This window comes from Tauraco erythrolophus, chromosome 2 (assembly GCF_009769465.1).
Source record: "Tauraco erythrolophus isolate bTauEry1 chromosome 2, bTauEry1.pri, whole genome shotgun sequence".
Taxonomy (NCBI): domain Eukaryota; kingdom Metazoa; phylum Chordata; class Aves; order Musophagiformes; family Musophagidae; genus Tauraco; species Tauraco erythrolophus.
The window spans coordinates 115,562,174-115,575,299 of NC_141466.1; the positions used below are offsets into that span (position 1 = coordinate 115,562,174).

General features: G+C 38.2%; 1 protein-coding gene across 2 annotated transcripts in view; it reads right to left on the reverse strand.

Moving 5' to 3' along the window:
• Positions 1–39: 39 nt before the first annotated feature.
• FBXO11 (F-box protein 11) overlaps positions 40–13,126 on the reverse strand; it is an 80,256-nt gene continuing 67,169 nt past the window's right edge. For both annotated transcript variants that reach the window (XM_086631781.1, XM_086631780.1), the window contains exons 12-23: positions 8,156–8,373; positions 7,760–7,845; positions 7,584–7,678; positions 6,390–6,512; positions 6,199–6,284; positions 5,763–5,839; positions 5,508–5,651; positions 4,464–4,574; positions 3,210–3,317; positions 1,908–2,016; positions 1,415–1,513; positions 40–1,337 (exon numbers count right to left, since the gene is read on the reverse strand). In XM_086631781.1, coding sequence (XP_086487907.1) covers positions 1,208–1,337; positions 1,415–1,513; positions 1,908–2,016; positions 3,210–3,317; positions 4,464–4,574; positions 5,508–5,651; positions 5,763–5,839; positions 6,199–6,284; positions 6,390–6,512; positions 7,584–7,678; positions 7,760–7,845; positions 8,156–8,373 — 1,386 coding nt within the window. In that variant the 3' untranslated portion in view covers positions 40–1,207. The remainder of the gene's footprint in view (positions 1,338–1,414; positions 1,514–1,907; positions 2,017–3,209; positions 3,318–4,463; positions 4,575–5,507; positions 5,652–5,762; positions 5,840–6,198; positions 6,285–6,389; positions 6,513–7,583; positions 7,679–7,759; positions 7,846–8,155; positions 8,374–13,126) is intronic.

Genomic DNA, 13,126 nt, shown 5'->3' on the forward strand with positions numbered 1-13,126 from the left:
ATTATGATCTAATAAACTTTATTTTTTAAAAATGACCATTTTTCCATTGTCTTTCCTAGGAAATTAAACCCTTTAATTCTTACCTACCCTCTACATAATGGTTATTGAGTACTCCACAATATATTAAGTCTAGATGTTATGGTACATGCATACACTTTCAGGCTGTTGATTACCCACTGTCACCAATACACATAAATGGAAAAAAGCTATGAAACTGTATAGGGCTGTATATATACTTGTCTCAGCTTCATTAGAGCAGGAAATTGCTGTGATTTCCAGCAGGTTATGTAAGTAATGTCCAGACTGTTCAAAAAAAACTATGAACAGAGTAAAGTACAAGACTGTTTTGAGGAGACTTTCTACTGTGTACTTTAAAACATAGTAAAATTTCATTCACAAAACTTAGTTACATGGGTACTTTGTTTTATAGTGCATTATAGTCTAGGAAGTCTCTTTAAAACACTCGCTCTTTTTTTTGTTAGGGTGGTTTGAGTACAGACTATTGCTGGGGCAGGGAAGGAGATTATTCTAACTTCAGAGGACACCAGAAAAATTGCTGGATATAATTTAAGATTAGTGTTTTCTCTTTCATAGAAAGAACGTACATACTGGGACATGAGTACAGTTACAGCAAGTCTAGGTGTGCTAACAAAACAGGACACATTCAAGTACAATAAGATTTTTTTGCTTGAAATTAGAAACAAACTACATGAGATTAAAGCATTAAAATCATATTTCTCAATCTGAATAAATGTTAAAAAATCAAAAGAAATGCAGAAGTGCTAGCTCACATTTTTTTACCATGTTACAAAAGCAATTGGTACCCATGTCCATAAAGGCAGCAACAAAGAATGCTGCTTGTCTACAGAATAGTACTACTGCAAATTGGACTGCGTTTCAATGCTACTTGTAAAAACACCAGCTTTCAGAAGTTGGTATCTGTACAAAATTGCAGCTTATTTTTCTTCACTTCTGTCCCTTCAAAGTCTTTGTTTACACAGTAATGCTAAAACGCCCAGTTCTGTTATCCTGAGTCAACATATTGCCACTTTCTTTTTTGGTAGGTTGAGCTCCATAGTGTCAACACCTCACACATCCGCTTTAATACAGTCTCTTTCTGCAGAATTGGGCAAGTATAACTTCCTCCAAAAAAAAAGTTTGAACAGTTATGATATTAGAATGGCAGGACTTTCTTTCTGAAAGGAATTCAGTTGTGCTGCAATGTATTAGATTCTATAGGTGGAGCAGAGTCATATAGTGTATCTGTATCGTGTGTGGGCTCTCCAGCAAGCGTACAGGGATTAGACAGTGTTCCAGCACCACAGTCACAGAAAAACCTAGGAGGAAAGAGAGCTCTTGAGTTTCTACTTTACTGAACTGTCACAGTTGCTCAACGTGCTTGTTTGAAACGTACCTATCGTGTCTAATGAATTCTACGTCATGTCCTTGATGGCACTTCTTAATGCAGTTCACACAGATGGCATTACGGTCTGTGGTGTTGCAGGTGTGACATCTGAAGTAAAACGCATCACATTAGGCACAAATCAAAAACATAAGCTGAGAAAAGTGCTCGGGGAGGGTGTGGGGGCAGAACAGCACCAAAGGAAGCACGTGCTTGAAACTGTAAAACCTGAGAATTTTACGTGGACTTGGATTTCATGGCATACTTTTGGTTGCTTGTGTCAAAAAAGTAGTTCTGCCATGTAAACCCTTCGGCTCAGGTTCACAGTAACAATACAATTTCCTCAAGCCCACATTAAATTCCAGACTATGGGAACTTCTGTTGCAGCTGAGGAAGAGCACGCGTTTATGTGCTAAACAGACATGGCAACTGGTTTAGGGGTCTTGCTAGAAGAGAAACTGTGCTTATTTGAAAATTTTACTGTAGGTGACAGAAAACCTGTTACCTGTAGAAGTCATGCATCGGATAGCTGGTGTAACTTGATATCTTATATAAGCACTGGCCTCTACTGACAGCTTTTTCTATGGCATCTTGATTGTTCATTATTTTGTTATCTGTTGGGGGGAAAAAAAAGCCAAGAGCTAATCACACCTGATTCAATGACTTTTTTTTTCTTGAGGTGTTAAAACAGAGCCTCCCCCTCCCCCTTTGAAGACCTAAACCCATTAGGAACAGTTCTACGCCTGCATTTTAATTTTAGCATTTAAGCATATCAGATCCTCAATGTCAGATTAGAAGGCTGATGCCCAGACAGTGCAGTGCACTCCTTGGACCAGACAGACTGCTCCTCTTTGCACACATTGCTTAAAACACCTGATCACCCTTCATTTAAATACTCTCTGTGAACTGGTTTGTGAATAAACGGTTAGAGAAACAAGCCTTCCTATCAGGCTTTAAAAGTCTTCTGCTGAGAAGTCTGACATGTTTGAAAGCCTCTCGGCTACCGTTAAGGACTTACACATCCCCTTATAAAGGGGAAAAGCACAGCTCAGCTCTTCCCCCAGGGAAGAGGCTGGCTGTGCCCAGTGGCATCACAGCACGGACTGGTGCAGTCAGAGAGCCCAGGAGCTGTGAAGCAGGAGGCCAGAGCTTGTGTTTGAAGTGGTGTAAAGATCTGCATGGGAGAAGGCAAACAAGTACAGCCAAGCAGGTAAAACCTCTGCAAACTGAACCTTTCTCTTCTACAGTAACCTGCTGGAGCTGTCTGGCATTCAAACCATCGCTCCAATCTCCTCCAAGAGGATCTTGTCTCATGCACACTTCCTCACGATACGTGGGAATTTTACGTACATGAACTGTTCCTGGTTTCTGAAAAAAGTGGTCAGGGATTGTGAATGTTTGTGCTTTTAGCTCCTAAAAGCCAAGTAAGGCATGTTTCTTTATTGCACACTTGTTTTCAGATACATAACAAAAGACTTTCTGTAATACTAACTTAGAATTGGAATTTGACATGGGCCAAAGACCAGTAACTAGTCCGGAAACTACTGTGAGACGTAAGAGCTAATAACAGAGTTTTAATATGATAGGAAAAGCCTAAGTTACCTTTCAAAGTGGCTGGCTGTCTAAAGATCTAAGGTAGCTTAGCTTGGCTTATTACCTTCAGCTGAAAAGCTGAGTTGTAACTAAGAGTTAAAGTGGTACAAAATCTGAGCCAAAAATGGAAAAAAAAGGTACAATAAACTCAAACCCCAGCTCTTAAAAAAAAATGCCAAGTGAACAAACAAAACCACTGAGGGCTCAGGCTCACCTTTCATCGTGACATTGACTCCAGATGCTAGAAATAAACCTCCAAAGCGGTTGTTGAAAATCTGATTGCCTTCTAATGTCGCAGTTGCATGATTTGTTATTTCGATACCTTTAGTGGGTCAGGGGAAGAAAGAAGAGAAAAGAAAGGGGGAAAGTTAAATCCTTAGTGATTGTGCGTTTGTACCTCTCTCTCATGATCTACAGTTTGTTCATTTTTTTAAACTATCATAAACTCAGGGGAAAAAAGGAAAATGGCATAGCTAGAAATTGCACCATAATTTGCTACAAAACTGAGGTTCCAATACTTCTGTTGTATCCTTTCAAAGAGCTACTGCTGGCGTGCACGGTTTCTAGTAGCCACAATACACTGCGAGGGTATCTGACAATAAAACGGTAGTATGATCATGTCTTTTCAAGGGAGTGCCTAAAGCTGTCATCTTCACGTATATTTGAAACTTCTGGTGCACGCACCTTACCCTTTTTAAAATATCTTTTTAGAAAAGTTCTCAAGATGGGCACCTAAAATTCATTTCTTTAAATCTTAGCTTTTATCAGTAACCCGTGTCTTCCAAGTCATTTGTCCAGGACTGCTCTTGACAGCAACCTATCCTCCCCCCCACCACACTGAAACACCACCTTTAGGGGCTCTTCTCAGAAAACTTGCTTCTTCTGAAAGAAAGATGGGAGAAAACTCAAGAATGCAATTTTAGTTGAAATGGAACGGAATGCAAGACGTATGGAACTGCGATCACTGAACAGCAAGTTGCACAAAAATCACTATTAAACATTCTTCATCTCTTTTGGAGTAAGAAATGCTCATTTTAATAATTTTTCAACTTTGTAGAGTGAAAAAGTTGAACTTGAAATGCAATTCAAATCTCTTTAAAATGTATATGGCTCTGTTTCCTGGGTTTTAAAGCAGTGATAAAATATTCAAACCAGCACATCCAGCAGATCAACTATAAGTATGTTGTAGATAACTTTATCAATTACTTCTAAAACGAAACAATGAAAAAGTATTTCACAGAAAAATGAGAGTATGTGTTGTTTCTCAACATGCTAGTAATTCCAGAGACTGCTGTAAAGATAATTGGGCTACAACTCTGAATTCTCAAATGATTTCTAGAATACACTGAAGGGTATCCCAATCTCTGTTAAAATGTCTAAATACTGCAGGGTAAAGAAACTGAGTTAGTTTTGTGAAGAGCTTACTCTAAGCTCTAAGACTTCAAAATTTGATTTAAGCAACACGAACCTGCAGCAAATCCATCAAATATCCGATTTTTCCTTAGCACAGGGTGGCTATTGGTGCTGATAAGAACACCAGCTTGAGCATTCCTGAAGATATCATTCTCTTCCAGAAGACCTATGACAGACCAACAAACATGACATTTGAGCTTGTTAACATTTCCTTCTCTGTAACCATTCCGTGACATGTTTTCAAAAACATCTCATGTATCATCATCCTGCTAATTCCTTTCATGGGGGGAATACCCACCGATAGCACTGAAGTTAGTGATACAAGTTTGAAGTGATTCTCAGTGTATGATCACGTCAGTGTTACCTTTTCTCAGTACACAGAATACAACTTGGGATTTTGTATGCACCGTTACAGAAAACTCCATTTTCTTTTTGAGGAAAAACTGAGTCTTTTCACTGTCCAAATTTTTTCTTCAATTTTTCTAACATCTTTCTGTTCTTGTCTTCCAAAACGAGCAGCCTACCGAAGCAAAGCTCAACTTGCATTTTTGTTATTGCAGGATAGGATTACTTTGAAACGCTTAGCTTAAAATTAAAGCTCATTTACACCAAGTTATTATCTACAAAATATCACAAGCTGACATCGGGACACACAACAGTCAGGGGATTTCAGGAGGACCACTTCTAAATTTACAAGTATACTAGAGATTTCTTAAAGATCTGTCTTTTTTTCCCCCTAAATCTTTGACACTGGCAGAACCCGAACTCTTCAGATGCACAATTTTGGCTACATGACTTGGATTCAATACTGTCTTTCAGTCAAATGGCAAAGCTTACAAAAGCAGATGGGATAAAAGGACTGTCCTAAGCAGCAATCTTCTTGGATGAGATTAATTACCTCTCTGCCTCCCACAGATTTCAGTATTACTGATGTAATTTAAGGCTAAAAAGAATCACTGTATGTTCGTTATAACTATTTTATTACTTCAGAAGACAAGAGCTAGGTTTCTAAAGAGCACTTTAAAAAGGACACTGCTTAATCTGAAATTAAACTCTTATCCACAATATTCATTATATGCCAGTAAGGGAAAAAAACTACCTCTTCCCCCATTAAATATACAGATGCCTCCATCTCTTCCATCATGGATTTTATTTCTTCTTAGTGTAGGATTACTGTCTGTTTTAATCCATACACCAGCCATTGCATTATCAAAAATTTCATTGTCTTCTATAAATCCAAGCCCTAAAATTGAAGGAAGGGTGGAAAAAAATAAAATCAAAAAGGATAATAAATGGGAAGAGATAATATTGCAGAAAATAAACAATTCTGGATAAATGTGCAAGACAAACCTACCAGAATTATAGACAAGAATACCACCGTTCTGACCACCCCAGATCTTGTTGCGTCTAATTTTGGGGTTGCTTCCAGTTCTAGAGAGAAATGTAAGCAAAGAAGTAATTTAAAACAGTTTATTATCTCCCAAACGTTTAGAACACCTCTTACAGAAGTGCTCCATAGATCTTGCTGCTTAAAAACCTTAGTAAATATGGTCATTTCTAAACATGCAAACATATTTTAGCTTTACAGACTTTCAGGGCCACACATTCTAGTCAACATCCAGGCTGTTCTAGTAATAGCCTTCTTGTAAATTGAAGCAGACTATATTCAGACATACTGAATTTCAAAAAGAATTATTTTTAGAAACAAAATGACAAGAACAGTTAAAAAGATACAAAAGAGCACAAAACAAGCTACATCCATTTTAACATAAAATCAGAACACATTTTACCTTATCTGAACCCCTGAGTACATGTGATTATAGATGTCATTGTCTTCTAACACGCCATGTCCATTGTCATAAAAATAAACTCCAACCTAACACATCAAGAATTAAATTATTAGTTCCAAAGCAATGAAGTAGAAAAACACAGAACAACTTTCTTCTCTATGGCTCACTTGTAACCACAGAGCAAAACTCACCTGTTTCCCACTGTGTATTCTGTTTCTCCGCAAGACTGGAGTGCTCCCTGTTGTCACCCAGACTCCAGCCAAAGTATTGCTGTAAACTTCGTTTTCCTCAATCACACCTTGTCCTTTTTCATGCTAAATACAGGACAATTTAAGAGTTGAGAGAACCTGCCAACTGCCAGTACTGTTTTTCTGGCTGTACCCATCCCTCCCCAACATGGCTTCTTTACTGTAGCAAAGTATTTCTTTTCTATTTGAGTACATGTTTTCACTTTTTTTTTTTTTTTAAATAGCAGTGCATCATGATTTTGAATGTTTGCCATGAAACAAAGAACACTCTGCATGTAAATCATGGTATTTCAAGGCTCTGCAGCAGTATTTATTTGCAAATCTCTGCTAGCTGTTGGAAGAAGTACCTTCCCAGCACCGTGCAACTAGATGAAAGCTGTGGCACCTGGCACTTAAACCTACACCCAGCCCTGTCCACCAGACCGACAAAAAATTGGCACGTCTCTTCAGGTAACTACCTTTACCATGTGTTTGTGCTTAAAAGTAAAGCAACAGCGTTCTTGGTCAGGGGAAGCTGTTCCGGTTAGATTTACGGAAAGAAGAGATGAAGCTGCATGCTTGCAGCATTAGCTGAACCTTAGGTAACTTCTGGCAGAAAGATACACAAATATTTCTCAAAATCTGATATTGCTTAAGGGAACCTGACAGCTCTTTCAGTTCAATTAGCAGAGCCCTTGCACACGCTGGAAATTGCGCTTTATTCCTCACTTTTACAATATACGACCGTACAGCAATTGCAATGTATATCATCCTGAAGGCAAAAAAAAAAATATTTTCTGAGGTTAGTGGTAAACACATTACACTCCACAAGAGCTGAACAGATTTCTCATTTTTTTTTCTTTAAATACTGACGAACTACTATGAAAACTAAGCCTTTAAAGCTTTTAACCAAGAAATGGTGAAATTCTGTCATCTATTCCAGTTTTAATTTTTTACTCTGTAACAGAAATAATTTAGTGACATTCATAAGAGCCTTCATCTTTTAAATATCAGCACCAGCCTTCAGTCTATTACAATTAACCTAGTTTGTAACGTAAGAAATTCAGCCACTGTAAGTACAATCAAGCATTTTACCCTTTTCCAACTTTTATACGAAGAGCAAACCAGTTTGCATGCCTGCCTGCAGGTAATACTCACTACGTAAATTCCACCATGTTGACCATCATGAATCTTGTTGTGTCGAACTATGGGACAGCTGTTTGTTCGAATCTGTATTCCTGCTAATGCATTACCTGTATTAAATAACATTTTTGTTAACAACTTACAAACTCATTTTAAGCAGAATTCAAGATGCAATAAGCAAATTAGTTTACCATAAATGTCATTTCCTTCAATAAGGCCTCTTCCATCACCAAAGATATAAACACCACCTTGATTCCCATTAAAAATTGCATTGCCCCTAAGAAACAAAAGTATCCACATTATGAAATTATTTTAATACACTGTACAATACTATACATGTATATAGTGTCTAGGACTGTCAGAGTTAAAATAGAGAATTTATGTTCTGTCACTTTGAGAAACACGTTCTTCCAAGTATACACACAAATTAAAAATGCAGTTCAACTGCGCACAGACAGCAATTTCATTTTTGCATATACAGGAGCATTTACAGTTCATTATAAATGAAATGAAATGAAATTGCACTTTTCCCATCCCCATCAAATCTCTTCTTCTAAGCAGTAAAATATCAATGAGGAAAATGGTACCTTATTGTTGGGTCACTGTTTGAGGTAATCCAAACACCAGCAAAATTGTTTGCATAGATTTTGTTCTCTATGAATTGTCCTCTTCCTTTTTCATGAACATAGATTCCTCCAGTCTGGCCGTGATGGATTTCACATCGAACTACCGTAGGATTGGCATATGCTTTCACTTCAAAACCTGCTATCCTGTTTCTATGTATGTTGCAGCTTTCAAAATAACCCTTAAGACACAAAACATGCAGTTTCTTGTAAAAGTCCTTTTTAAAATGGCTATTCCCTCCCTCCCCTCTAAATAAAATCCTCACTTAAAAGGAAAGAGCACCAAAATTGACAATATGTAAGTACTTAGTTAGCTAATTAGAACAGTATATAATTTTTTTCCCAAAAAATAAAATACTGTTTCAGAGACATTGTGTTTGCATTGCTGTTTATTACTACCCATTGAATACTAAGAAAAAATGGCAGCTCTGGATATAGCACCTGGAAGAGGACTGAGTTTCAGGTTTCCTTGGCAGCTCCTAAGGATCAGACTCCTTTCAAAGGCCATAAAACCTACAGGTCCAATATAAAAAGGACAGTGCTATGGAGAAGACTACCTACTTATATACGGTTCTGGGTCTGAAAATATTTGGTAAGAATATGACTTATTTAGGAATAAGTGTCCTAAATTTTTTTTAATTCACTGGTCAGAATAAATTCATATGAATATGAGAGATAAGTAATTTTTCCAGGGCTAGACTGGTCTGAGCAGCCAACTGGTAAACTTTTCCCCCCCTCCCCTTTTTTTAAATGGTGTACACTTCTATTTAGACACTGGAATAATAGTGGTAGGCCTACAGTAAAACTGTATTTAAACAAACGCTTTATAAACAGCATAGCTATGAGGTGGGGGGGAAGACATTCCACAAAGCTATCCCAGGCATGCTCCTTCCACTACACCAACAAGCACTTGTCTAGCAGCACAATGAACTGGTCCACCTGAAAATTCATCTGCCAAAATGGTTCTTTTCTGCCCAGTAATGTCTCTGATTCTAGTTCATTCCAGGGCCAGGCAAAGTAACTGTGTCAATCCTTTCAAAGCATTTTTCTGACACAGTTTTAGAACAAATTGACACAGAAATTCAACCTATTCTTTGAGGTGAACTTTAATGGCACTCTATGTCCATGTTGCCCAACTAAGAGAACTAAACAACTGAAAGAGAGGAAGCATGTCTTATTGGAGATGGTAGGCAATCACCAAGTAACGTGTTTTAATTTGTGGATGGCTTGGATGCAAGCTCCTGAAAGCTCTAACTCATATCATCTCCAGCAGGCAGCTGCAGAGGGCAGAACTAAAACCAGAGCACGTGACAGTCAGAGCCCTACTCTGCTGCTGACAACCAACCAAAACTGCACTGTCCCTTACATCCAAGAACACGTGGCTGAAAGACAATCTGAACCAATCTTAGTTCTTTCTTTTCTCCTAGATGGCCCTCTCTGTGCTCTGCAAAGCCACCTACAGTATAAACAACATATATGATTCCAGCCATAGTTTTAGTAGTATCAGTCCTCATCATGCAAAAGATTACTTGTTTAATGAACTGGTAACACGTATATAGCTAAAACATCTGACCCATGTATATAGCTAAAACATCTGAAAGGGGCCTGACTTTCACTGATTTTTGTCACCCTCAGAGGCACCTCATCCAAATACTGGTTTTCCTGTAGCTGTTTAAGTTAGTTAGTCTTGCTAATCTTGAGACTCGTTTTACTTGTGAACTACAAAAAAACAGCACAGTTCCTCCTACTGCTCAGTGTACTTGGATTCCAGTCTTTGTACTCACATCACCTACTACCGTGAGCACCTCAGTCCTGGAGTTTCTACTACCTACCGCATGGAAATTACTCAAGTTACTGCCAGCTGAGGTAGAAAGCACTCTGTTTGACTGTTGTATTACTTATGTGCTGTGAATTGCTAAGGGACTTCACCAAACATATTGTGATTACAAAAAAGCAGAAATACATACAGTTCAATGAGGACACCAAGACAGCATGCACTTCTCCCTACTTTGAGGGCTGCAGCCAGGAAAGGCACTGCATTGATTAAACATTCTCCAGAAAGCTATTATCAGTGTGCACAGCTTGGGTCCCCAGGCCCCTCGGGGTGACATATTAAAAAAAAAATAAATAGAAAACCCTTACTTTCTGTAGATGTTCAAAATACGTATTTTTCAAGAATCTAGGATTAGATTTCTTTGGGTCAAGTCAAGATGTTTTCAAAGTTCTCAAGGAAGCTACACACTAACAGGGGAACCTAAAGGAGATCTCAGAAATATACCTCCATGCCGAGAGGCTGTCTTTGGGACTTCTCATCCCAAAAGGAATCACTTTTTCCCCCTTTTCACTTAAAATGAAGCTCTCAGAGAAACTTAAATAAGATGACAATTTGGTATAAAGTAAAGCTTAATCCTCTTAATAGAATACATAATTTCAATTAAAATATTACTATACATGGTATGGTATTTTTTAATTATTTCACATTTTATCTTCCCTTTGAGTGCCAAATATGCTGCGACTACAGCAACATGATGAAGGAAAAGAGGTATTTCAGCTGCACTTCATCACAGCTATTTCAGATGCCATGTGGAAGCTGAAATGAAGCAGAGCCTTTATCATGTAGTCAGCAGTATCTTTGCGAGCTTCAGCAAGCACTGTTACTTAATAGTAAGGAAATTTTGGTACAAATACTTTGAGTTCCTTAAAACAATACCATATATTGTGTAACTTTTAAACTTGCTTGGAAATGAAGTGGAAGAGAAGGCTCCTTTGCTTCTGCTTCTGTCCCAGTGTTATCTACATAATTCGCAACTTCAGAGAGGAACAGAAGAGGTACCTGTAGATTAATTGTACTCTGCCTGCTATGTCCTAAAATACCATAACACCACTTGCCAGCATTCCTTCAAAAAGTAGAAAATGGAGCCTTCAAAATGACTGCTCTTCTACCTTCTTGAAGAAAGTAAGACTGCTGATTCATAAGAAACCGAGAATTTGCTGTAAGCCTCTGTGAAGGAAGTGCTCCTCAAAAGTGGGAAAAGAAAAAAAAAAATCTATATCTCAGATTCTGTTACAAGGCTGACTGCTGGGTCAGAAAGTCAAGACTTTCTGCTGGGTAAGATCCTCTAACATTCAATATTCATAAAGAGAAACTGCATAAAAAGTCCAGTCCACCTCAGGCAGAGGCAGCTTCAGCTGAACTGCTGACTTTGAGCTGATGCAGTTAAACCCAGTGTATTTCTGCACTTGTTGAGACCACATCTGAACACCGCCTGTGTGCGTAACTATTAAGCTGTATTCAGTTAAATCAACAGAATTCCTGTTCAGAAACACGTGCTCGTCCACAGTCCCGAGCAACCACCTCACTCCCAGACTGCCTATTGCCTATGCCATTCTCTGTTGAAATCAACTTCTTTAGCCCAAATTTACCCCCTAGGGAGAAGGGCTAAACTTATCTCAGTCTTTAAGATGCCCCCAGGCAATCCCTGGTATCTCTTCCAGCCACCTCCTTCCAAAGGCTTTGTGTCTTTGAACTATATCCTCTCAAAGACAACTTTTTTTTTTTTTTAATTTGAAGTCATGACCTGGATCCTAAGAAGTCACATATGGGTTCAGGCAACATTTTCTTCTTGGGAAGTTAAATATTTTGTTAACAAGGAAATTACAAGGAAATTGTGTTTCTAAGTATGCAGTTAAACAATTTATTATTCATAGGGCCCACTAATATTGTTCGCAAACCCCTGCCAGCTCCAGGTATAACCAGTACCACCAGTAGAAACAGCCTGTTCCTTTCTTGCCACTTCTGTCTAACAGCACAACCTGCAGCTCTTAAGCTCCATCCAACTGTCAGGCAGCTCAAGCTCAGATCCTTAATGGACACTCTGCCAGGCAGCTACTAAGGTCAGGAAGGTCAATACTCCTCTGCACAGAGGGACTGCAAGTGTTATGATTTGCAAGTGTGCTGGGTATTTTACTTGTCTTTTGTGATAGTTTCTGGTTATAATTCATCAACTAGCAGTAGAAAAAAATGGAGGACACAGCACCTGGCAGTGCCAGGACTGCTTGGTAAGGAGAGACCCCTGTGATTAATAAGGGAGGAGGAATAAAGGATACATGTGGAAAAAAAATATTACAATCTTACACAAAAAAATCAAGTATAAGGAGGTTTAAAATACCTTAGCAGTAGCTTTCTGCTTGAAAAATCCTAAGCATTAAAAAGTAGCTCTGTACACCAAATTTATTTAAAATACTAGGCAGAGCATTAGCTGTGGGCACAAGATGACAGCTACAGTGATAGAAAATGCAGGCAAGAACACACTGCTGCAGTTTGTTAAGGTCTGAGCAGGGAAAGTAACCACAAACAGACAAATACCACAGTACTGGTAACGTTGATGTTTCCACACACTACTTACTGGACAGAAAAAGCTGATGTGATGACAAAGAAGGCTTCCTGCACAGCTGGACAAGCTTGGAAGACTTTTTACATCAACAGTAACTGAGAAATCCTACTTGGATTTTTCTTTCTTTCAACAGTTTGTCTAGTCTAACAAATAGTACTTTGAAATGCATTAGGGTTAAAACTTGTAACGGATGGGATTTTGTTCACGGCTTTTCTTCTCAGAGGAATTTTTTCCCCATATATTTCTAAAAGGGCTTTTTTTCTTTTTCTATCTCAAAGTTCACAACATTACAGAAACACAGAGGTATTTCTTGTTATTGTTTGCACAATACAGGTATTTAAAAACAAAAAGAGAAAAAAAGAGGTAATTGTCAAAGCTTTAATACTTTCTAAATATTTATTGATACCTGTACTCCCAACAGGGTAAGGAAAAAAAAAACCACACACAACAACAAAAACAAAAAACCAGGAGATCAAGATAGAAAAAATTGAGTATCTGACTCTATCAATTAAATAGCAATAAGCAGCGTGACTGATAGCAT